The sequence below is a fragment of the Delphinapterus leucas genome, chromosome 3 (genome assembly GCF_059928025.1).
Source record: "Delphinapterus leucas isolate spDelLeu-1000000601 "Yukka" chromosome 3, BTC_Dleu_Yukka2, whole genome shotgun sequence".
Lineage (NCBI taxonomy): Eukaryota > Metazoa > Chordata > Mammalia > Artiodactyla > Monodontidae > Delphinapterus > Delphinapterus leucas.
Window position 1 is genome coordinate 95,790,407 of NC_143131.1, and position 25,007 is coordinate 95,815,413.

At 36.1% G+C, this 25,007-nt stretch overlaps 1 protein-coding gene across 3 annotated transcripts in view; it reads right to left on the minus strand.

The window, feature by feature from the left end:
* PGGT1B (protein geranylgeranyltransferase type I subunit beta) overlaps nt 1–25,007 on the minus strand; it is a 56,881-nt gene that overhangs the window by 29,573 nt on the left and 2,301 nt on the right. For all 3 annotated transcript variants that reach the window (XR_016392741.1, XR_016392740.1, XM_022590912.2), the window contains exons 2-5: nt 19,035–19,153; nt 7,525–7,592; nt 3,623–3,774; nt 1,915–2,047 (exon numbers count right to left, since the gene is read on the minus strand). Coding sequence is in view for 1 of the 3 variants with exons in the window: in XM_022590912.2 (XP_022446620.1) it covers nt 1,915–2,047; nt 3,623–3,774; nt 7,525–7,592; nt 19,035–19,153 (472 nt within the window). In the remaining 2 variants the exon portion in view is untranslated. The remainder of the gene's footprint in view (nt 1–1,914; nt 2,048–3,622; nt 3,775–7,524; nt 7,593–19,034; nt 19,154–25,007) is intronic.

A 25,007-nucleotide genomic window follows, 5' to 3' on the forward strand; every position in this document is an offset into this window, starting at 1 on the left:
ATTCTGGATAATAGTAGACAGGTTTGTCACTCTCTGAGAAGGGAGTTACAAATGAAAAAAGGAAGGTTAAAATGAACCTAGTGGTATTGGATTAAAACTTGAGGTATTAGTGTGAACTCACGGTTTTTGATTGATAGAGAAAAAGATATAGATGTGTATAAGTGTGTAAGGAGGATGTCTGTGTATACATATATACATTTCCTACCTCTGAGAGAGGGGCTAGAAGCAGTGATATCCCAGTACCAATAAGCACATTTTGTGCCCAAATCGTGGTTTCTAAACATCACCCTCCAATAAGAACTAAAACTCCTTGAAGAAATGACCAATTTCAGAACTGAGGCTGGGAAATTAAACTATGTACCTGGAATATCTTGTACCAGAAGACAAGGAGGTGCTCAAAGAATGAAGGGGACATACCAAAAGGGCACAAGGGGTTTTTGCTGGGTGAAGGGGTTTTTGCTGGCTGAATCTGGGACAGCATCAAAATAAATAATGAGTTACAGATAACAACCCATTGAGTAAAACAAGAATCTAGAGTGCCTGTTTAAATTAAATAAATAAATAAGTAGATAAAGGTGAAGGGAAAGCTTTCCATAACTGTAGAATTTTAACTGATAATTACAGAATGAATGATAGAGCTGGAAAATATCAATGCATACTAATACTAGTGGAAAAGTTTGATGAGGGACAGGATATTTATACAGTCTCCAAGTATCTCACCATGAGATACTAAATAATTACAAAGGGAAAAATGCTAACTTTACAGAGGAAAATCTGGCATACACCACCTTAACCAAGTGATTAAAGTTAACATCACCAATAATAGAGCAAATCAACATGTTGTATCTCCAAATACAATGCACTGAGAAGAACATGGTGTTATTTCTGCAATATTCATGCCAAAATGTCTATCTCCCACTTTTGTCTATAACATAAATCTCCTTTCCTCTTAAAACTCCTTTTATAAAGCAGAAACTAACACACCATTGTAAAGCAATTATACTCCAATAAAGATGTTAAAACTCCTTTAAAGGTTTCGTCTTTCTGCCTCCACAGGCTTTTAAAAACCTGTGCTATTACAGATTCTATAAAATCTGATTCACATTCACACATTCAATTAAAAATAACTCCATTCCTCTGAGAACTTACATTTTTGTTCTGAAATGTGGACTAGTAAAAGTTGAATTAACAGCCTAAAATATTCTAATCTATAAAAATTTCATATTTAGAAAGTAAAATAGACCTGGGAAGCAGCACTTCTATTTCTCTGGTTGTATATGAGAGACTAAAAAGTAGAGCAAAGGATAGTTCTGGCTGAGACTAAACTAAGTTTTCCTTACTATTGTTGATAAAAAGACTAAATTGTATTGTGTGAAAGAATAAAATTTCTACTTGATATTCTCCTTAAAATAAACCTTAGAGTAAAAAAAAACCCACATAAAAGTATTAAGAAACCAAAAGTGATCCAAAAATCTACTGTCAGCCCAGTCAATCTTGCTAGTCAAAATAGCTTAAGGAACTCACACCTCACACCCAATATAGGAATAATCTCACCAAGGGCACTGTAATTCTCCTTTATGCTTGGCTGCGACTTCCCAATGATCCCTATTAAGATAGGTTATCAACATTTACCTTTGAGATTTTACTATTTTTTGCTTCTAAGGCTGACTAATCTCTTTCTGCTAAAGACAGTTTCTTTGGACACAATCAGATTACATTTAAAATTTAATGGCTAAAGAGTCAAACTTTCCTTGAATATTATTCTTAAATGGCTATTCTGATATATGATGTACCCAGAAAGCAATCTTATTATCCTTATTTCCAAATTATTGCTAGAAGAGATGAGGCATGCCCCAGCCCCCATATATCAGCAGTAATAACTTAAAGCAGAGTCAATTTATCAACATAACTCACCATACTTCTTCTAATATAGTTGATGGCTTTTTTCATATCCATGCCAGACCAGTTGTTGAGCATATAGCAAATACAGGAAGCACAGTATACAAATCGCATGTCATTTTCACTGCCTTCAGGTACTGCACAAAAACTGAAAATAATAACCATATGATTTACTGTACTATTATTTATTTTTTTGTAGGGGGGTTAGTTAGAAACACCTACTTCATGTCTTCACTCACAGAAAAAGCTATCACTAAATACAGATTTAAAAACCATATACTACTTGTATTATTCAATAAAGGACTATTAATTTGAGTAATATAAAACTATCTCTAAATCAACACTGTACTCCCAAGTTCAATTTCTGGGTAGCTTAACATACTACCACAGTTACTCTTTCCCAGATGCCACCACTCAGAGTAAGTTTCTTTGCTCTCAGCCATGGAAAGCTATGGCACAGTGGCTTGAGAATTAATAGCAGAAAAAGTAGCAGGGCCCTATTGGGTAGTAAGAAATTCTCAAGCCCAAGTTCTGCTTATGTGAAATTTCTTCTCAATGTATATACAGATAACCATTAATTAACTGATCATATTGGTTTTGGTTTTTGTTTTTGTGGTACGCGGGCCTCTCACCATTGTGGCATCTCCCGTTGCGGAGCACAGGCTCTGGACGCGCAGGCCCAGCAGCCATGGCTCACGGGCCCAGCCGCTCCGCGGCACATGGGATCCTCCCAGACCAGGGTATGAACCAGCGTCCCCTGCATCGGCAGGCGGACTCTCAACCACTGCGCCACCAGGAAAGCCCCGATCATATTGTTTTAATTTTCACATATTTAATTAGTTTTAGAGAAGTACATAATAGTTTGTATTTCATATCTATTCTTTTATTTATAAATAAGGATAAGATAGCAGTGACCAAAGACTATAATGAATTATTGAGAAATTAGTCACATGTACTTGCTGAGGTAAATATTTAGTTTTATAGTATTTCCAATTAATGTCAATTTACCTTATATGTTTCCACTAATTTTCCCCTCATCAACAGCAGTGTTTTTAAAATACTGACAGGAAAATAGACACAGCAGTAGATGGGCTACAGCAATAACAACGTGGCAGGATTTGTTTGCAAAGTCTTTTCTTTAGATAGCATCACTACTGCTTTATCACTTCCTAAACTTAAAAAAAATGTTTCACCTTAAAACTTTTTTTTTGTTAGACACACCACTTAAACCATCAAATATTAATGAACTCACTACTTTTTCTATCCTTTAATAATATCACAGAAACTACCTACACTAGACTATAATAATATTCAATGTTCATCCCTTTTTCCCCCATCACTATGTCTTAAGGCATAAAAGTTTAGATTAAATGTATGTCTGCTTCAAAATGTCCATTTTTTTAACCCAGAATGTAAATTAAAGTAGATCCTAATCCTGAAACTATTAAACCATTTATTTATGGATCTATTATCGCCTTTAAAAAAAAGAAAAATGAACTAAGAAAAAATGGAATTGTTATTGTGATTACTTTTATTTTCATTCACATAAGAAATATTTCACTGATTAAGCACTTAAACCGTATGTATACAGTGAACTTTAGGTGGTTCTAATAAGAGTTTATGATAAACTCTACAATTCTAGTATAGTATTATATCTATTTTTAATTCCAAATGAATTTTCTTAAAAAAAAAAAAAAGACAAGTAACAAAGAATGACCCATACCTTCCATCTTCTAGCTGAAGGGCTCTCAAGCCTGCTAAGCAAGCTTCTTTATTTACTCGGCTTAGGTCATCTCCAAGAATAACTAAGCATGAAAGGCCAGTGTAGGTCATTGCTATGTGGCCACTATCATAAGGATGAGCTGTTCCAGGATTCTAGATTCAAAATTAATAATGTTAATTAGAAAACTGAAATGAGATCTTATTTCATTATGCAATTTGACAAGGTTTTAGTAAACAGTAAAATTAAATGTTGTTTATACTGATTTGCATAGACATCTGATAGAGACAAACAAAACTCAATTTCGTGTATGTCTCAACATAAGTATTATTGAATACTTTCCAGGCTACATAATTTTCAATTTTATCCTCAAGTTTATGGAAGTAGATCTGATATTCAAATAAGCCATATTATTTCAACCTCCTATTTGACCAACCATATCACTTATAATTTAAGTCTTATAAAGTTAGAAAAGCATGTAGAAATAATTATTTTTTATGCTGTGCAAATTCAAATTAAATACCACAGTAGTGATCACCATTTAAAAATCCTACAAAACAATACAGTTGAAAAACATTATTCTATTCTCATATGGTTTAATTATTTGAGTCTCTAATAATATTAACACTTAGAATGACAAAAAAATGCAAAGAAGAGCTCAAGATACTAATATTGAAAAATTCTCTAGAAATAAAACAATCTAATTTTTAAAGTTTAAATTACCAAATGAGTATTGATTGCAAAAAGTCTTTTGTGAAGACTGTTAGACTAGTAATTGCCCAGGCAGAGCTGGGGAGTCAAACTAGGAAACTCATATAACCAGAATATTTATTAGATTAGTTTCACTGATTTGACTGTTTCAACAAAACTATCAACAGTTATCAAACATCTCTTAAGGTTTATAAAATATGTGACTCCTTGTAGGAAATCCTGTAGACTCTAGCTGGCACTGGCATAGATAAAATTAATTTAAAAACTTATTAAAGTAAAAATGTAAAACCAAGTAACTTTACATTCTGCAATACACAAAGCATTTAAAGTTTTATAATTATTTTCAAATAGCCAATCCTGTTTGGTTATTTTAAAAAGATGATTTCACTTAAAAAATGTAAAATTTCACATTGTACTATTTCTCAGTTTAAGAGAGTTTTAATTTTGATAGAATAAGAGTGTATTTTAAATTCATCTTTCTCACAGGATTTCCTTCTGTTTTAGTTTGGGCTCATCAATAATTGCTTCAAATACTAGAATAACTGCCCATAACATTAGAAAGTTAAAATGAAGCTTGTACCAAGATTTTGGTTAAAACAGACTCCTCTGCTTTCTACAATAAATGCTAACTTCTACACTACTGTAAGGCATCAAATCCTGGCTCTACTACTCACTGCTGCATTTCCTCATTCTGGAAAATGGAGATATTAGTACCTCTTTCACAGGGTTACTGTGAGGATTAAATAAAATTACTGTCTATACAGATGCTAGTTATCTTACTGATGATGATGCAAGTGCAAGGCAAATATCAAAAGGGCCACTACTTCTTTGGAGTCACGACTCAAGGGTCTTGAAACCACTAGTGACTTAATCAGAATACTTTGCTGCTCACTGACCTTCTGTAGTTCTTCATAGAATAAGTTTGCAAAGGTGTTCAATATCCTCTATAATCTGAACTCACCCCACCCATCCAGCCTTACATATACAATTCCTTATATGGTCTCACAAATACGACAAGCAAATTTTCACTGTGGTATTTCTTTCACTCTGAGCTCCTCCTTAGAACTCAAGCTTTAATACTCCTGGATATCCTATTCCACATTTATAATTGCCTCCTTAGAAATCCTGTAACATTTCATTTTTTCGTACTCAAACTAAATATCTGCTACGTTAAAAACACTGTGGGGAATCCGAACAGAAATCAAATGTGGACCTTAACCTTGAAGGGAGAAGAGGGCTACTTGAATAAGTACACTACAAAGTAGAATGCTGTATGTGTCACGATGGAGATACAATAATACATGGATAAAGGATTGTTTTCTGCAGCAGAAGAGGAGCTTGGTTAGGTACAGGTGAAGAGGCGGCGTTACAGGTAGAAGGAAAAGTAAAAGGAAAGCAGAGAAGGAAGATTCCAGGCTATGTAGTATGTGTTAAGGACAGTACATAATTTAATAGAGAATATGGGATTTGCTGAAGGAAAACAGTGAGAAAAGGGGGTTGAGAAGATCCATTAGTGTTTCTCAAAAAGTGTTCTATGGCCACTAAAGGTCCTGGACATTTTTCAGGTAAGTGAATGGCCCATAGGTGGTTTCAGACGAAAAAGCGAAGATACTATTTACATACTGTATTGAAAAATCGTATGTGCCTCCTCAGATTCTCTTGGCTTCATCTGTCTCCTGGATTCTCAGCCACCACCCTAAGTGACAACTCCTTGTGGCCCTATATGATTCCAGCTAGAGTCTCTAGCTCCCTCTAGCACTTAAGATTCAGATTAATGCAACACAGAATGGAATGAGACCTAGCTTCCCCAGAAAATGCCAGGGTCTCGATGAATTAAGGGCCCAAAATGGGTTTCAGGAGACTCTGTGAATCAAAGGCAAAAAATGTTTTCTCCTTACATTTTATCCTTTTGTTTCGAAAATGCCTTGGAAGGGGGTGAGAGAGTAAGGGGGCTGTCTCTTAAAAGTAATGTTATCAAAGAACTGTTTTACCCCAACAAGTTTAAGTATACATCTGTATAGGGTATGGTGCTGTATAATGGTCATTATTATCAGTGTCATGACTTTTAGATATCCTGTCCATTATGACTAAATGGAGAGCTACCTCTATTCAGGACTGGCTTAAGTTGGAAAGTATTATATGTATGGGGGAAAAGGACAATTTTTATGGATCCTTAGTTTCTAGATTCTCTGAAACTAAGAGAATGTATGCAATTGGCATACATGATTGGAGACACCTTAGCAAAGTCATATGACTTTGACACAGGCATGGGCAGAGGAAGAAAGTTGAAGCAGTGCATCTATCAAATCATGTCACCTTTTCCAAAATCACTGCTATTTATTCCAAAATTTTGAAGCAGAGTATGGAAAAATTGGCAACATGTCATTTACCTTCAGCTTGGAAAGGGATATAAATCTTGATGTACTCAGTGTAGCCAGATATTGGCTTGTAACCATTATATAAGCAGACTGACCCCCATCAAGGAAAAAGTTTCTATTTTGTGAGGTCTCTTTCCACAAAATGATGAAGTTTTGCTCTGCCTTCTATTGTAGAAAAATATTTTATGCACAGATGAAACACCTACAAAAGTTTGTTTGGGGTCTGCTTCTTTGAAGAAGAAAAAAAGCTTCTCATATGTTAGGATTCACTGCTTTCTATACCTGCATGTGCTGGTACCAAAGCCTCTGCCTATAAGTCTGAAGACAGTCTGCCTACCGTCAGGAAGGTCATCATAATTCATCACTACTTGGGTCTCCAATCACTGCTTAGCAAGAGCTTTCTCTTTCATTCCTAAGAAATGTGAACCAAATATAAAGTCCTTCTGTAACACATGGTTCATTGGTTTCTTAGAGAACAAGTATCATGTTCTTGAGTGCTTTATTTCCATTTTCTCCAAGAAATCACCAATAATTTTTACACACACACACACACACACACACACACACAATAGTAAGAAAGACAATTTTTTAACAACAGGAATTTCTGTTCATTTATATACTGTGCATTCTTCTAGAAGTAAGGTGGGTATAGCTTTCCCTTAAAAAGTTCCAGTTCATAACACACAGTTTATTAGACAGTATTTAGCTACACTGAAACTTGGAGGCCTGGTTCTTTCTGTTACTTTCTTAGTTTTCTTTCTTACTAAAATCTCTCCACTCCCTCTCCTCCTTCCTCCTAATGCAAAGAGAACTAACCTTTGATGGATTGAATGGAATACCCAGGTATGAAGAGCCTCGGAAACCACAGCGATTTAGATTTGATCCTGGAAAATAAAAATATGTACTTATTTTAAATGTACCTTATTTTTGTACAGATTCTAAAGCAGTTCAGTTATACAGTCTCTCAGAAACAGAGTATTTTAGTACCAAAGTTTTGTCACTGTCTCCATTTTCATGCTAGGCAACACTGAATGTCTGCTCTAGGAGCTTTATGGGAATTTCTTCATTTAATTTCCAAACCAGTCCAAACCAAAACAATGACCTCCTACCAGGTACCTTTAATTTAAGCCTAACTCACTGAGTACAAAATGCTTTCATACTTTTCCTAAATGACCATTTTCATGTCATCAACATATTCAATCCCTCATGTTACAGAACAGAAAGCAGAAGCCCAGATGTTAAGTGACATGTTCAAGGTAATAGCTGGTTAGCAACATAAAAGGATCTAGAAACCTAATGTCCCATCTAGTGCCTTTTTACTTTAACTCATGGCTTCTTTACAGGAGAGCAAGGTAAAGGTATAAACTGCTCTACAGTCACAGAAAATATATGTACTTTGTATTTTAGTATTAGACCTTCATTCTAAGTCCAATACTTTGCTTTGAAGTACAAAAGAACACTGTAAGTTAGCACTTAGTCTCTAGTTATTCAAACTATGTTTACTCACACTGATATTTTTCCTACCTAAAATTTTTCAAGATGTCAATGGAATATAACTGGGAACTTAACAAAGGAAATATCTACATCCATGAAAAGGGAACTCTTGTGACTACTGCTGGGAATGTAAATCGTTGCAGCCACTATGGAAAACAGTATGGAGGTTCCTCAAAATATTAAAAATAGAACCACCATGATCCAGCAATTTCACTTCTGGGTATATATATCCCCCCAAAAATGACATCATTATCTCAAAGAGATACCTGTACTCCCACATTCATTGCAGCATTATTCACAACAGCCAAGGCGTGAAAATGACCTAAGTGTCCAAAGATGGATGAATGGATAGAGAAAATGTGAGCTATATACAGATAAAATGTCATATGTGTTACACATACACAGACACAAACAGACACACACACACACACACACACACACACACACACACACACAAGGGAATATTATTCGGCCATCAAAAAGACAGAAATCCTGCCTTTTACAACAACATGAATGAGCCTTGAGGGCATTATGCTAAGCGAAATAAACCAGACAGAGAAAGACATATAGTGTATGTTCTTACTTATATGTGTAATCTAAAAAAGCTGAACTCATAGAAATAGAGAGTAGAATAGTAGTTGTCAGGGCTGGCAGCGGAGATGTTGGCCAAAGGGTACGAACTTTTAACTATAAGATGAATAAGTTTTGGGGATTTAATGTTATGTACAGCATGGTGATTATAGTTAACAATACAGTATTGTATACTTGGAAGTTAAGACCTTAAATAATAAACCTTAAATTTTATCACCACACACACAAAAAGGCAATTATGTAAAGGGAATGGAGGTGCTAACTAACCTTATTGTGGTAATCATTTCACAGTATATATGTGTATCAAATAATCATGCTGTACACCTTAAATTTATATATATGTCAATATTATCTCCAGAAAGCTGGAAAAAAATTAAAAAATATAAATGAAAAAAATGGTCATACCCACAATAAGAAAATAATTATGGTTTTGAGAACTATTATAAAATCAGCATGATAAAAATAGAAGGTAGGAATGTAGTACCAACAGACTGTACATGCATTGCTAATAAAAAAAAAACCAAGTTGGGCTTCCCTGGTGGCGCAGTGGTTGAGAGTCCGCCTGCCGATGCAGGGGACACGGGTTCGTGCCCCGGTCCGGGAGGATCCCACATGCCGCGGAGCGGCTGGGCCTGTGAGCCATGGCCGCTGAGCCTGTGCGTCCGGAGCCTGTGCTCCGCAACGGGAGAGGCCACAACAGTGAGAGGCCCGCGTACCGCAAAAAAAAAAACAAAAAAAACCAAGTTGACTTAAAAACAGGTTCCGAGGTGAGGAACTAGCTTCATATCTCTTATGACTGGTACATGACTAATCATAATAACTGGTTTTCAGGTACTATAAACTATTCAGCTTTATACACCCGAAATACTTAGAATAGTAGCTTATACATTAATTCTTTGAGTAATTTAGGAAACTATCCCTAAATTTAAAACTCTCCACCAAGCATCTTCCCCCATTAACAAAAAAATTATTTAAAAAAGAATGCTATCTAATGGTGATAACGATTTTGATGAACATGGTTCTTTTATCTTTGCTTAAGAATTTTAAATTGGTAAGCCATTTAAGACTTGCCAATATATAATGAGTTATACAAAGGCTCATACCTTCTGACTGGTAATGATGCACCTGAAAATCCACTCCAGTAACTTCAAATATGAGATGGTCATATGCACAGAAACACTCACTATAGTATTATGATGGTAAAAATTTTGAAGTGACACAAAAATCCAACAGGTTAAATATAACATACTATACTCAAAAGAACATTATACTGCTATGAAAAGTAATGATTAGGGAAAACTGCATAGTAACATAGAGAAATATATATGCTCAAGTTAAAAGAAAAAGCAGGATACAAAAATATATGTGTATTATGTTTATAATTAGGCAAAGTGGGCTTATCATCAAAGCCTGGAAGAGAATAAATAAAATAATACTGTGTGGGAGGATATGAATAAAGGTGAATTTTGTTCTCTTTATTAGTCATTGTTGTCATCACAAACTACTACAAACTTAGCAACTTAAAACAACACCCATTTATCATCTCACAGTTCTGTAAGGTCAGAAGTCCAAGGCAGGTCTCACCAGGCTAAAAATCAAAGTGTTGGTAGGGCTACATTCCTTATTAGAGACTCTGGGGAACAATCTGCCTCCAAGTTCATTCAAGTTATTTGGCAGAATCAAGTTCCTTATGGTTTTAAGACTAAGGTCTCCATTCCTTTGCTAGCTGTCAGCTGGGGGACCCCCTTAGCTCCTAAAGGGCACTCTTGCCATTTCTTGCATCTGGGCCCCTGTATCGCAGAATCAGCAATGGTGCTCAAGTCCGCCTCATGCTTAGACTCTCTCTGGCTTCCCCTTCTGCAGCATCTCTCTTTTTCCCTCTTTAATCTGCAGTTCTCTGGCTGACTCTTCTGCCTTCTTCTTTACTAAGGGCTTATGTGATTATACTGTGCCTGTATGTATAACACTCATCGACAATCTCATTTTAAGGTCAGCTAATCAGTAACCTTAACTTCACCTGCAAATTCTGTAGAACTCAGTGTTTGATTAAATAACCGGGGAACAGGAATTTTGGTGGGAGAGGGGGCAACATCTTTAGAATTCTGCCTAATACTCCTTCCAATACTCCAAATTGGATGTAACACTGTACTTTTAAAATCTAAAATTAAATTATCCCTTCCTTACCAAGCCATGGGTGCCTTTATCCTTTTATTGTCACTTGTTTTAATCCATCTTTAATTGGGCGAGGGGTAGCGTCAAAAGGTATATTTTCCTAGGCTCTATATTTGATCTGATGCCTAAAATGTTTTCCTATTATGACTTAAAATTTTTGCAATCAGTTTTATTTCCTTCAGACTGCCTTTTTAAAAGCTATCCTTTCAAGCTACTGATTTGCTGATAGTTTTCTATGAAAATCAAATCCTATTTCTACTTTTGATGGAAGAAAGCTCTGATTCCATGTTTCAGGTCTGAGTTTATACTTCCCTTAGGAAGCCTTTCTGGAGCCCCCACTAAGTTCGTTAGGCTAACTAAGTAACTTAGTTAGCCTCTGTCAGCCTTACAGAGGCTGACATATAGTAGGGGTTTAATAAATATCTGTTTCTCAATGAAATTATTTCCTTAGAAATAAATGAATGGAATTTCTATGTGCTCATTTCTGTGTTTTTATATCACTTAAATTATTAACTTTTCTGAAAAGTAGCAGAAATATTGATGCTCAAAAACACCACATAAGGTTAGGAGCTGTGGCATGGACACTTGGAATCAAACTCAATAACCTATTCTTGCTAGCACTGTGTTCTATAGGCAAGTAACAACCTCTCTGAGCTGGTTCCATCCATTTTGAACTAGGAACAATAATATACTACAATCAATATTTAGCAGGGTTCTTCTAAAGGTTCAAGGGCATGTTTAGATGGTGTTCAGCACAGTGACTAAGGCTCAATAAATAGTAACCATTTAACATGAGCTAATTAGATGTTATCAAAAGTGAAATAGGAGGAAATTAACAGCTTCTGTTACAATTTATCAAGGAAAGTTTCTTTAAAATAAAAATACCTTTTCTTCCATTTTCAAAATGGAGTACATATCATCATCTTAAAAAATTCATTAGGCCATTCTTTCTGGTTCCTGTCAAGATTTGTCGGCTATTGTGCGTTCTTTTATAATTCTAGTGAGCTTACCTATTCACGATAATTATTAAAATATAAACATGCAATTTATTCCAAATTTACAACTGCATGCAAATTCAGGATACAGTTTAAACCTCTTTGGAGGTTTTTAGATAGCGCCATCTAGTGTTCCTATTCAGTAGTAACGAAGCAAACAAAGTGGGATCTGGCTGACCAACAGAATCAAGTACAGTTTGGAAAAATATAGATGCTCTTGGGTCCTAACCTCGGCCCACATCAAAACTCTCACAGTAGGGCCTGAACAATCATATATAAGAAAGAAAAATAATCCCTGTCTGATACACAGTCAGAATTGAGAACCACTGATTTGGTGAATGCATACATAAAGTCAAACTAGTTTCCTTGTTTTATGGAAGCAGTCTAGACAGCTATGTATCAAAAAACCCAGATTACTTTAAAAAAATGAAACTGGGTCTATGGAAAGAAAAGGAAAATAGCAAAAATGGGCATATGCAGATGGATATAATACATATATGTGTATTTATGTGTGAGCACGTAGAGGGATGTGTTATTAGAGAATATAACAAGTTTAGCTATCAACCATAAGGAAAACAATCCCTTTATCTGCATGCTTGCACATGAAAGTCAATTATTAAGCTACAAGGCTGACTCCTGCTTGATGACTGCGTCATATCTCATTTACAACCTAGGATTTTACTACTAAGCTCATATAAACACCAATTATATGTCAAGCATCACAAAGACAATGCATTTAGATATTCTCTAAAAAGCAAAGAAAATGATTATAAACCTGTAGAATGTAAAACTTTAATGAGTTTAAAAAGACTTATTTTAATCAGCAGAGTTATTTTGCTTTTCATAAGAAAATGTGTTTCCCCTCTTTTAGGAGAAAATTTTATTGTGAATGATAAAATAAAAATACATTAAAAATTATATTTAGGTGCTTCTAATAAAGGACGACTCTTGGGCTAAAATATCATATTACTAATGGTGGTCATGCTGCTTAAATATAGTTCAAAACTTGTTTTGGTCATGTTCTTAACTTTCTAATTCTCATTTTGAATGTTAGGTTTTTGCAATAAGCAAAGAGAATTCAAGAGAGGAATGTGGTGATTTAATGTAAAAATGGACGTTTATATTTTATGGCTATAGAAGTAATTCCTCACAGGTCTCAAGAAACACAAGGTTTCCTAGTAAAAGGACACACCTTACATAACTGTTTCAGGATGTCAAGAGAGACCCAGACAAGGTACATAAAATATTATATAATTTAAAAAGTGGGTTTTTTTAAATCTGTTTTCTAAATTTCACAGATTAGTTTTAGAACAGGGCAATTAAACAGAAGGCAGGTGGGAGATTTTCTCTCATAGAGATTAGAAATTTAATAGTGTTTCATCCAACCAAATGGTAAACTGATTATTTGGAATTGCAGGTGGACTGTGAAAAGACCTGTAGTACAGCCTACCAGACATGTGACTAGGGGCAATTGGGGACATCAACCGACCAACCACTGTGAGACTATCTTTGCAAAAAGTTCTTGATCTACAATGCTTCCCAAACAGGTGCTCTATAATTTCTAAAATCTGCAACATGCTCAATTTAGCCACATGAAACTATACTTACATTTTCGGCATGTTGTTAAAAAAAAGGCACAAGCTGACTGAAAAATCTACTAAAAAACTGAAATCATTAAACATTTTACCTTTTAATATTAAACCACCTTATCTACAATTCCAAACACTTAATTCTAATGTTTTATGAGCTCTGCTATGGAAGAGATACCAGATTTATTTTCCTTTATCACCGTAAGACAGCCTCAGAGTTCTCATGAAAAAATCCATATCTTACAGAAAAACATACATGATAAACAGAGCATCTATTGCATGGGACTAGTATTAGAAAAACTGAAAATTAGAAACAGAAAACTGTATTCTAATTTTGCCCCTAGCATTAACTAGCTATATGACTGTGGACAAATCATTACTCTCTCTGGATCTTAATATCCTCATTTGTAAAATGATGGACTATAATATTCCTTGTTTGGTTCTAGTTCCAAAATTCTCTGGTTGTGTCCCTGATCAGAGAGGGTAACACAAAATTCCCAGCCTGATCCCTTGTGTTTCCTAAATACTTCCTGATATTGATGAGAAGGGCCCCAACTCTCCAATGGTCTGACCACACACTTATTACTAGGATACCACAGGGTCTTTACAACCCTGGAATTAAGTGGAAGGCCAGAGTTAATCGTGATTAAATATTCACAATGTACTTAAGTTCCATTCATGATAGTCTCCACTAGGGCCCTATATACTTCACCAGTAAAGCAGCACTGGGGCCTGGAGTCAGAAGCCAGGGATTTCAGTCTGACTCTATTACTTTGCATCTGTGTATGGCCTCGGGCAAGTCTCTTAATCACTCTGCCTCTCATTTTCTTCTCCACTTCTGGGGAAGGCAGATTAGGGGAAGAACAAATTTGATGATGTCTTTGAAAATTACAAAATATTAAATAATGTACAGCATTGCTTCTGCCAGTAGCAAAATATTGATATTTGTGTATAATCATATAAATGGGTTTAGTTTTTGTTTATTTTTGTTGTGTTTTGAAGAGCGGTTAAGCTAAAGTTTTTTAAGTTGAATTTTAATACAGAAACATATTTATTCTAAGCATTCAAACAATGCAGATATATAGAATAAAACTAAAGTACCTCATCCTGCCATCCCCTACCTCTGTTTTCATCTACTTCCCCCTCCACAAAGACTGTCTATGCACGCTTTCAGAGTTTTTCCTATACATTGATGTTAATAGATCAGTAAAAGAAAACACCCCTGTACATACATGTTGGCATTTACCATTTAACTATATTTGAGGAACAGTTTCATGTCGGTACATATATAGATCTACCTCAGTCACTTTACTACTGGGCTGTACTCTTTACTGAACCATAGTTTATTTAACTGTTTCACTTTTGGTGGATATTTATTTTGTTTCTAATTTCTTACTGTAACAAACAATGCCAAAACATTCTTCTATACAGATTTTTGCGCACATGTATTAGTTTCCTGAGGTTAGTAACAACTTACCATAAATCTGGTGGCTTTAAACAACAGAAGTTTATTCTCTCATACTTCTGGAGCCCAGAAGTCCAAAATCAAGTTGTTAGCAGGGCTGGTTCCTTCTGGAGGCTCTAAGGGAAAATCCATTTTATGCCCCCTCTTAGTTTCTGGTGGCTGTGGGGAGTCCTGATGTTCCTTACCACGTGGACCCATCACTCTAATCTCTGCATCTGTCTTCATACGGCCTTCCCCTCTGTGTCTCAAATCTCCCTCTCCTTTCTCTTGGAAGGACACCAGTCACGGATCTTGAGATCCTTACCTTAATTATACCTGCAAAGACCCTTATTCCAAATACGGTCATATCCTGAGGTTCTGGATGGGCATATATTTTGGGGGCCATTATTTAACTAATTACAACACACACGAGAATATGTGAGGATAAAAAGTTACACTGCTAAAATGCTCTTCCAAAGGCTGCAATAATTTTTACTTCCACCAAAAGAATATTAAAGTGCTCTTTTCCCCACATTCCTACAAACTTTTAAAAACTTTTTGCTAAATTGATTTGTTAGATAAAAAATGTTAACATCCTTGTTTCTATTGCATCTCCCTAACTTCTAGTATCCATTAATCCTCTTTTCATGTATTTAATGACTATCTGTACTTCTTTTGCAAACTACCTATTCATAAATTTTGTCATTTTCTAAATGGCAATGTGTCATTTTTTTTTTTATCGTTAACAATTCCTTATAGTTTGGATATTAATATTTTGTCTGGTATATATACTGGCACAATCTCCTCCAAGCCCGTCAGTTATCCAACTTTATCTTTCCCTACATAACATTTAAAAATATTTATTTAGTCAAATTTTTCCTTTATGGTCTCTGGGTTTTGTTTAACACTTTTAAGATTTTTAAATTCCCTAAGATTTTATGTGATACCACAAAGTAGGACAAATACAGAGCTAAGAGTTACAGAAAGCATGTTCTATGCAGTCTGCAAATGTCTTATGAATGAGAAAATATTTGAGGAGCCAGAGGACGCTCTAGGCTAAACGTGAAAATAGAGAAAAGAAGAAAAGTAGGAAAAGGTGTAGGTAATTTAGCAGTCCAAACAACTGTTGATAACACAAAAATGCTCTAGGCACCAAAAGGGAAAAGAAATGTAAGACTGACGCATTCACTGCCCTCCAGAAGTTTACAATTCAGATGTAAGCAAAAATATTTTAAGCAACAGTTAAGCAACAATGACTAAAAAAAAAAAATTAGCAATGGGCTTCAATCCAATGAAGTCCATGTAGTTGAAAGTACAATGGGAAAGAGAATTCTGATGGATCTTAAGAGATGGTGAGTACACCCTAATTCAAAAGAATTTTTAACTTTCATCAAAGTTAACTTTCATCAAGTAATGAACTTCTGCAAAGTAAACTCACCTGTATAACTAGCACTCAGCTCAAGAAAAAGTGCATGACCAGCAACCTAGAAGCCCCATCCTACTTCCTTCTTGTCACGCCCCAAAAGCTCAGATTCGTTTTACCTACATTTTCACTTTGTATTAATAGAATAATACACTATATACTTCTTTATCTCAAAACATGTTTGTGACATTTATCCAAATTTCTGCATGTAGGTCTAAATTGTTCTTTCCCATTACTGTATACTACTCCATTGTGTGAATTATAATATATCATTTATCTATTATACCAATGATGGGTAGTTTGTATATTCCTACTCTGGACTCCTGTGAAAAATACTGCTATCAACATTCTAGTACATATCTTTTGGTGAATACATTTTTTCATTTCTGTTGGGATACCTACTAGGGAGTAGAACTGCTGGTTCACAGAATGTACATATGTTCAGTTTTAGTAAATATTGCTAAATAGTAGTTGTAAAATAGTAGTTACAGTTGTGCAACATTCTCATCAACATTTGATATTTTCCATTTTGGCCGTTCTAGTGAGTATGTAGCAAACACAATTATTAGGGATAATATGAAAGTCCAGATAACAGCAAAGCTCTCACAACAAAAGATCAAATAATGAGAAAAGTAAGAAGGCTTCAAAAAGAATATGGATATTAATTAGCTGGAGCTGGCAAACAGTCCTTAAAGGTAGATAAAAATATAAGAAAAGACAGAAAGTAGGAAGCATAGTGAATAAGTGACTAGTGTTCTGGTAACTGTAACCTATAGCATGAGTCTCTCACTAAAATGCTATGGTCCCTACATTTCTAGAGAGACAATAGCTATTTTATTCCAAGGAAATGACTATCATAAATAATTTTAAAAATAATATATATTTTAACAAAAACTTATAACAATAGCTTTCCTATGTACCACAGTGTATAATTTCATATCTGAATCAGTGAAATATATTTAAGAAAATACAATGTATAATTTGATTAGGACATGTATTTTTAGTAAATAAAAATTATACATAATCTATAACAAAACTACCTTACATCTGTCTAATATCTAAGTTTTTTAAAAGTTCCAGACTTTCACTTAAAGTAGTGAAAAAAAAATCCTGATTAAAAAAGGAAAACACAAATTATTCCCATTTTGTAGGTGACTAGAACTGTGACCTCACTGCAGCCACAAGCTCTCAGGGAATGAGAACCATATCTTATAATTTATCACAGCCCCTCTCCACAGGTTTAGCAGAGTACTGTTAGCAAAACATTCAATAAATCCTACTCACCAACATGTTAGAATCTATAACTACTCAGCAATATATCATATATGCTGCTTCATGTAGTTGGTGAAAAATGATTAGATATTTATGTAATAAAATTCTGATAGATCTAAAAATGCTTAATCATTTTTTAACAAGAATTCATCAACAGGCACAGAATTTTTAAATTATGTATTAAAAAATACTACAGGGCTTCCCCGGTGGCGCAGTGGTTGAGAGAGTCCGCCTGCCGATGCAGGGGACACAGGTTCATGCCCCGGTCCGGGAAGATCCCACATGCCACGGAGCAGCTGGGCCCGTGGGCCATGGTCGCTGAGCCTGCGCCTCCGGAGCCTGTGCTCCGCAACGGGAGAGGCCACAGCAGTGAGAGGCCTGCATACCGCAAAACAACAACAACAACAACAAAAAAAAAACTACTACAAACTTCAAGAACAATAAAGTAGAAAGCCACAAACCATGTCCAACAGCATCTGCTAACAGATCAAAGCACTTTATTTCTAAATAAAGCTTTAGCTTATTATTTCCCCAAAGTTCACCTGGGTGAGATTTATACATGATTACTCCAACCAATGAACCACACAGTTAATTTATAAATGCTGACTCTTAAAAGAAAGGTAAGTAGTGACCACAGACAAAAATTGCATGATTTTCTGTGAGTTTATCTGCTTGCTCTAACTCAATTCAATGTTAGAATTTCTAACATTTATAAGTTAAATAGATATTAGGTATTTTACACTTAATGGAGTGAACAACAGAGTTTATAAAACTTGTGTGTATTTAGCTGATCAATAATTTATGAATTTTGAGAATTTATTTAATTGATAAAAATGTATAAAGTTTTAAGAAGCATAAAAATGACTGAAGTATAAATAAGAGCTCTAAGAAACCATTAAAGAAATACTAATGGAACTTTAGAGGAAAAATGGCCAAGAGATTGGAATGAAACTTTTTGACAGCAATGAGTTTTTCACTGAAGAGACAAAAAGAATGGTTGGGAATGAAAAATAGAGTGAATGCTACAAAACTAATCAAACATAAATATGGACTACAATACTGCTCAACAAGCAGTCGTGAGCATGGAAATATGCAACACAGCATGGTGTACAGCTGTGAATCTCCATCCAACCTTAGACATCGCTAAATTGTTCTCTCCAGAGATTAATGACTAACTAGACTTGGTCATCACTGTGTTTGAACAGAAAGGGAGTGTTACAAGGAAAACACAGATGAATAAAATATGTTAATAGTTTAGGAACAAATACTAAGATTTCCGAGTGCAACACATGTTATGCCAGGTACAACTAGTCACACTAAAAACAAAATGCTAAAAACTCACTCACTGTCTTCTGTGGGAAGGACCTGCAGGGAGTAAATCCACTCGATTATATCATCCTTGTTCACCACATCTAAGGAGTCCAACATATCCAGCCCAGACAGCGCAAAAAATGCAATAGTCAATCTAAAAGAGAAAAATATAAAATTCCATCTTAACTATCAAACCAATGAAGTCTTTCTGGTTCAGAAAAATAATAAACTCATTCCAACTTTACGATAATTTAAACAATATTCCCAACTTGCAAAAGCCGAAAAAACCAATTTATTCTTATAAGTTAATAGTATCAATCAAACCTTTGTTTTAATTTTTAATAAAGGGACATCTAAGGGTTAAGAAATCAACACTACTCATCTGAAGTATACATGAATTCACTGAAACCAGTTTATGAGCAACCTGAAGGCTAAAAGTAGATTTGAAAAAGAGAATTCCCTGCACCTAATCAGTATATATAAGGCCAAAAAGGTGGAAAATATATAAAAATCTCGATTTTCACTGATTTGCCAAGAGCAATTATGCTTGTAGCTGGTGCTTAATTCTTAAGGATGTTAGAATAAATCTATCATTATTCAAATTTGTTTATGAATAATGTGACCTCTTGGAAAAAATTTATAATGAATTTTGGGGAATAAGGAACACTTTTAAAAATGCAAATGCATTTCAGTTTCCATTTTCCTAGAGACGAACATTTTTCTTCTTCTTTTTTTTTTTTTTTTTTTTTCTTTTTGCTGTACGCGGGCCTCTCACTGTTATGGCCTCTCCCGTTGCGGAGCACAGGCTCCGGACGCGCAGGCTCAGCAGCCATGGATCACGGGCCCAGCCGCTCCGTGGCATGTGGGATTTTCCTGGACCGGGGCACGAACCCGTGTCCCCTGCATCAGCAGGCGGACTCTCAACCACTGCACCACCAGGGAAGCCCGAGACAAACATTTTTGATGAAATGGAACACTATAAAGCAATATCTTTCCCCTCCAAGATTGTGCACTAAATCAGAAATCTAAGCCTTGTGCTTTCGTATAAAAACTAGTCCCCTTAGTGGTAGCTTTTTACTTAAAGAGTTTGTTTCATATATTTCCTTTCCTGTTGAGATGCATTCTACAATGTTTGGTTGAGCATGGTTATCTCGTTTCCATATTCTAATAATTCCTATGACTAATACTGATAAACTAATACTTCAAATTATCTGGTCTAAAATCTTCTAGCAGAGCCACTTGATGCATTCTATAACCTTCTAAACAGAGATTCCAAGAGAAAATTAAGCCTTAATGCCCTAAGGCAACCATTGTATATAATTAACTTCTCTGCATCTAGAATGGTATTACCAACTTTAGGGGAAATGAGAAAATAGTCACTCATTTTTTTAAAGGGTATAATTCTCTCTCTGATCCCTGGTTGAAAAGGCTGGCATCCATTAGATAACAGGAGGAGAAATCAGAGAGCAATTTAATTCCAACCAAAGCTTAAAGGCAAAAACTAAAACTGAGATACTGGTACACTCAAGAACAATACATTTTAGGGCTTCCCTGGTGGCGCAGTGGTTGAGAGTCCGTCTGCCGATGCAGGGGACACGGGTTCGTGCCCCAGTCCGGGAAGATCCCACATGCCATGGAGCGGCTGGGCCTGTGAGCCATGGCCACTGAGCCTGCGCGTCCGGAGCCTGTGCTCTGCAATGGGAGAGGCCACAACAGTGAGAGGCCCGCGTACAACAACAAAAAAAAAATTAAGAAAAAAAGAACAATACATTTTAGGAAACTGACATTATCGAGAGAGTATTACTATGTACCAGGCACTGGGCTAGGAAATTTCTCATATATTATCTCAATTTAATTCTAACAACTCACTGAAATCCACTTGAATTAGGGAGGTGATTTATCTGGATAAGATCAGGAATAAATTAAGGGCAGTGGAACACCTTTATGTGGGAAGCAGTAGTTCAGAGCCCAGATCTGCAATAAAATGAGCTAGCCTCAAATCCTAGGTTGGTCAATTTCTAGCCATATGTAATCTGGTTAGGTTACCAAACCTTTTCTAAGTCTTTTCTAAGTCAGCTTCCTTATCTGTAAATCATTAAACTTCACACAGTTATTGTGCTTACCTGCTCAAAAGCAAGCACTAAATAAGTGGAAGCTATTATTATTAGTATTTCCCTGATTTGAAGGGACAGGACTAACTTACACTATACAGGCCTTTTCATTAGTTGGCAACTTCCACCATCCCCCCAACTGCTCTTCTCCAAAACAAAATATTTTAGACATGAGGAACATTTCTACCTAACAGTACTCACATGTGAAAATCACTGCTCTTGGTGCTAATTATGTTTCATGAGATAAGGTCTGCCTTGTGCATGATATGCACTCAATTTATTGAATTACCTAACAAATAAAAGACCTGCAATACTACATCTAGCCCTCCTGGAGAGCTATCATAGGGTTCAGTTTGGCTGTAATCTATAAAGTGAATGACGACAGTCTGGTAAAATTAAGCATCTAATATTTTAGTTTATTAAATCATTATTACAGAGAAAAGCAAAAGGAAGAGAGATAAAAGTGAGGAACAACATGAGGTGTTGATAAAACAATCATCTTCCTGTTACTAAAAAATGTTGTAAGAAAACATATCCAAAGGGCTATAAAAATAAGTAGGTATTATTTCCTAAGTTAAAAGCAGAAATTATCTAGTCCATCTCTTTAATTTTCTAGTTCAAGATAAGAAAGTCCAAAGAATTGAAGTAACTTGAGATTTCAGTGCTAGATAACCAATGAAAACTACTCAAGGAATTCTGAGCCCAAGGGGTGTTTCTCAAATGTGGTGCAATTAGTATCAGCTTAAAAACAACTTAATGCACCACCAACAAAACCAGGAGAGGCCTAGGCCTTACTCCACGACAAAGGTATCATAAATTCTAGATGGAAGGTAGGGTCTGGGACCTGGTGTTTGGGTAAGTGGGGACGGGGTGGAGGATGGGGAGCTTCCCAGATGATTCTAAAGGGCAGCCAGGCTTTAGAAGCACAGCGATTCTCCACTAGGGCAATACTGTTCCCCAGCGGACATTCTGAAGACAATTTTGGTTTTCACCACTAGGGAAGGGTACTATTTGGCATCTAGTTGGTGAAAGCCAGGGATGCTGCTAAATGTACTATGATGCACAAGACAGCCCCAGTCAACAAAGAAGTGTCTGGCCCAAAATGTCAACAGTGCTGAGGTCTAGAAACTCTCCTCTAAAGTCATACTGTTATCTGTATATAAGAGATACCTGAATGATCTGTTTTTTTGTTTTACTTGCTCCACGGTATGGATGCAAACACCAGAATTCAGTCATCCAATGGTAAACTATTTTGAAGTCCTGCATACTTAACTATTAAAAGCTTCTCGAGGTCCAGCATTTTCAACTCATAGCAGTTTAGACTAAGGTTTATAGGATTAACAACACTATAGTGAAAAGCCTGTTTATCAAGTTAAACACCCAGCAGTGGCTGGCAGACAGAACCAAGAAGTCAGTTTGGAGCAAACATCCAGACTTCCTCTAAGGATAATAAGAAAGTATTCCTTTTCTGACCACACTAGAGTTCTCAAGTAGTCCTAAAACACTGAGAGGGAGAGAATTAAATAAGTCACATGGAATAAAAAGGAATTCTGGGCTGTGGGCCTCTGGGAGAAATAATGTAGGGTTTTGTGGTGCCCAGTTGACTGCTGCTTGGGGCAGAGACTGCTTGGCAACCTGCCTTGGTTCAGGCATCTAGAGGGGTAATCTTGCCAATGCATGCACCTAAAATCAGGCCAGTGAAGTGATTTTTACTTTATTACTTCTTTGGAGAGCATCTGTCTGTTTTCTTCCTTTCTTCTTTTCCCTAGAATTGAACTCTGAAAAACTGAACTAAGCCATGTCTTCCTGCCCCTTCTCCTCCTCTGGACAGTACATATAAAAAGTTTATCTTACTTGGATGAACAAGTAACATCCCCACCACCGCCCCTCCCCCCCACCCCCACAATCAAGTTGCTTCACCAATAGATCAATTTGCAGGTAAACTAAATGATGTTTCTAAGCGCTACTACAGATAACATCCTCTTCCTTTCTAAATCTGCTCCTTTTGCCTCTTGTTCTCTAGACCAGTTGCTAGTTCCAACCCTAGAATTCTGGGACTCCTCCTTCTTTCTTCATCCCCTCCTTTCTATCCCTAATTTTGCTGTCCCAGCACTTGACTCCTGGACTATTGCAACAGCTTCCTAATTGGTGCCCCTGGTTGTGGTTTTGTCCCACTTGATACAATAACCAATCTCAAATCCAATGATCACTCTAAAATGCATATCTAACCAGAAAGATCCACTGCTTGGCAACTGCCCGTCACTTACATGATATCAAATTCCCAGGTTCTTGACATGGCAAAGAAAGCCTATGTCTACCTCTCCATACTAAATTCCTACCACACCTGCCTTACATTTTGAACAACTGTCAGAGAACTGACTGGTGTTTCCCTGCTCAATACTCACTTATCTATCTTTATTGTCTTTATTTATTGTCCTTTTGCCTATAATCCACCCACCCACACAAATACTCAATACATTCTTTAATATTTAGCTCCAGGGTTACTTCTTCCAGGAAGCCTCAGGCTCTTCCTCGAGTCTCTCTTCAGGTTGATTAGGTGCTTCCGGAATGCCCTGTGAATATCACAATCACCGTGCAAACAATATCAACGTGGGCCAGGGGATCAGCAGCATCAGCCTCACCTGGGAGCCTGTCACAACTGCAGCATCTCAGACCCTACCCAGACCTATGTAATGAGAACCTGCATTTTAACAAGATCCCCAGGTGATTCATATGCACACTAGAGCTGGGAAGCACTGTTGTATTAAATAATCTGTTTGTACTTTTGTTTCTCCTATTAGGCAAACCGTCTCAAACTTTAGTGTGCATCAGAACTACCTGGGATGCTTATTATGAACCTAGACTCCCAGGCCCATACAGAAAGTCGAATGCAGTAGATCTGGGGAGGGGCTCAGGTATGTGTATTTTTATAAGTACTCTGTTATCACTGATTAAAAGCCTCCCTCACCAACACACTTCGAGAGACACACTGCCAGACTGTGATATACTTCAGATAATGGAGAGAACAAAAGGACAGAGAAGTTGCTGGCTGGTAGGCAGCTCAATGGTTACAACACAGGATACAAAGGGGATACGGAGGAAACCAGAATAGAAAGATTATGAATGTCTTGGGGGCGGGGGAAAAATCATCTAAACCCTTCCTCTAGAAGAGCTGGGTCTGTAAAAATAACATAAAAGAAAATGGTCAATATTTTGCTCCCCAATTTAAAAAGGCCTACTCTAATGCCCACTGCCCAAACACAAATGACAACAATATCACATAACCAAAAAGCTCTCTAAGCCACTCATGAAAAGAAACCTGTTAACTGACAAAGCTCACAATCCAAGGTCTATATTCACTTGAGTTAACTAGTAACCATCACTTTTCAGAAGTTAATATAAAAGAAAAACCTCGAGTGAATCAACAAACAGTATACCTTATAATTTTCATAAAGCCACTGCTATTAGAAAAATTAAAATTATTCTATTGATCGGGCTAAAAGAAACAGGGAAATAGAATAATTTTGTCAAAATGGTGGGTCAGAAAATAAGGGTCTAAATGTCTAGTTCAATATTAGCCTTCCTAGGAGTCAGCTGTTTCACATCTATCAGTAAAAAGAAATGAACACAGGAAAACCTGAATCATTGCTTTATACCTATCCCCATACCCAGATACATGGTAGCCCCTCAATAAATGCTTGTGGAATTGAACTATAATACTAGCTAAGAATTATGACTCAGTTAATACATTGTTTTATCTTAAAACTCTATTAGTAAAAATTTCGTGACCAGTCACCTTTGCTTAAAAAGTTGGAGCTTCTCCACAAGCATCTTAAAGTCAATTATGAGTCACATACACCACAAAAGGACTTAATGCTGAACTAAGGAAAGTAAAGA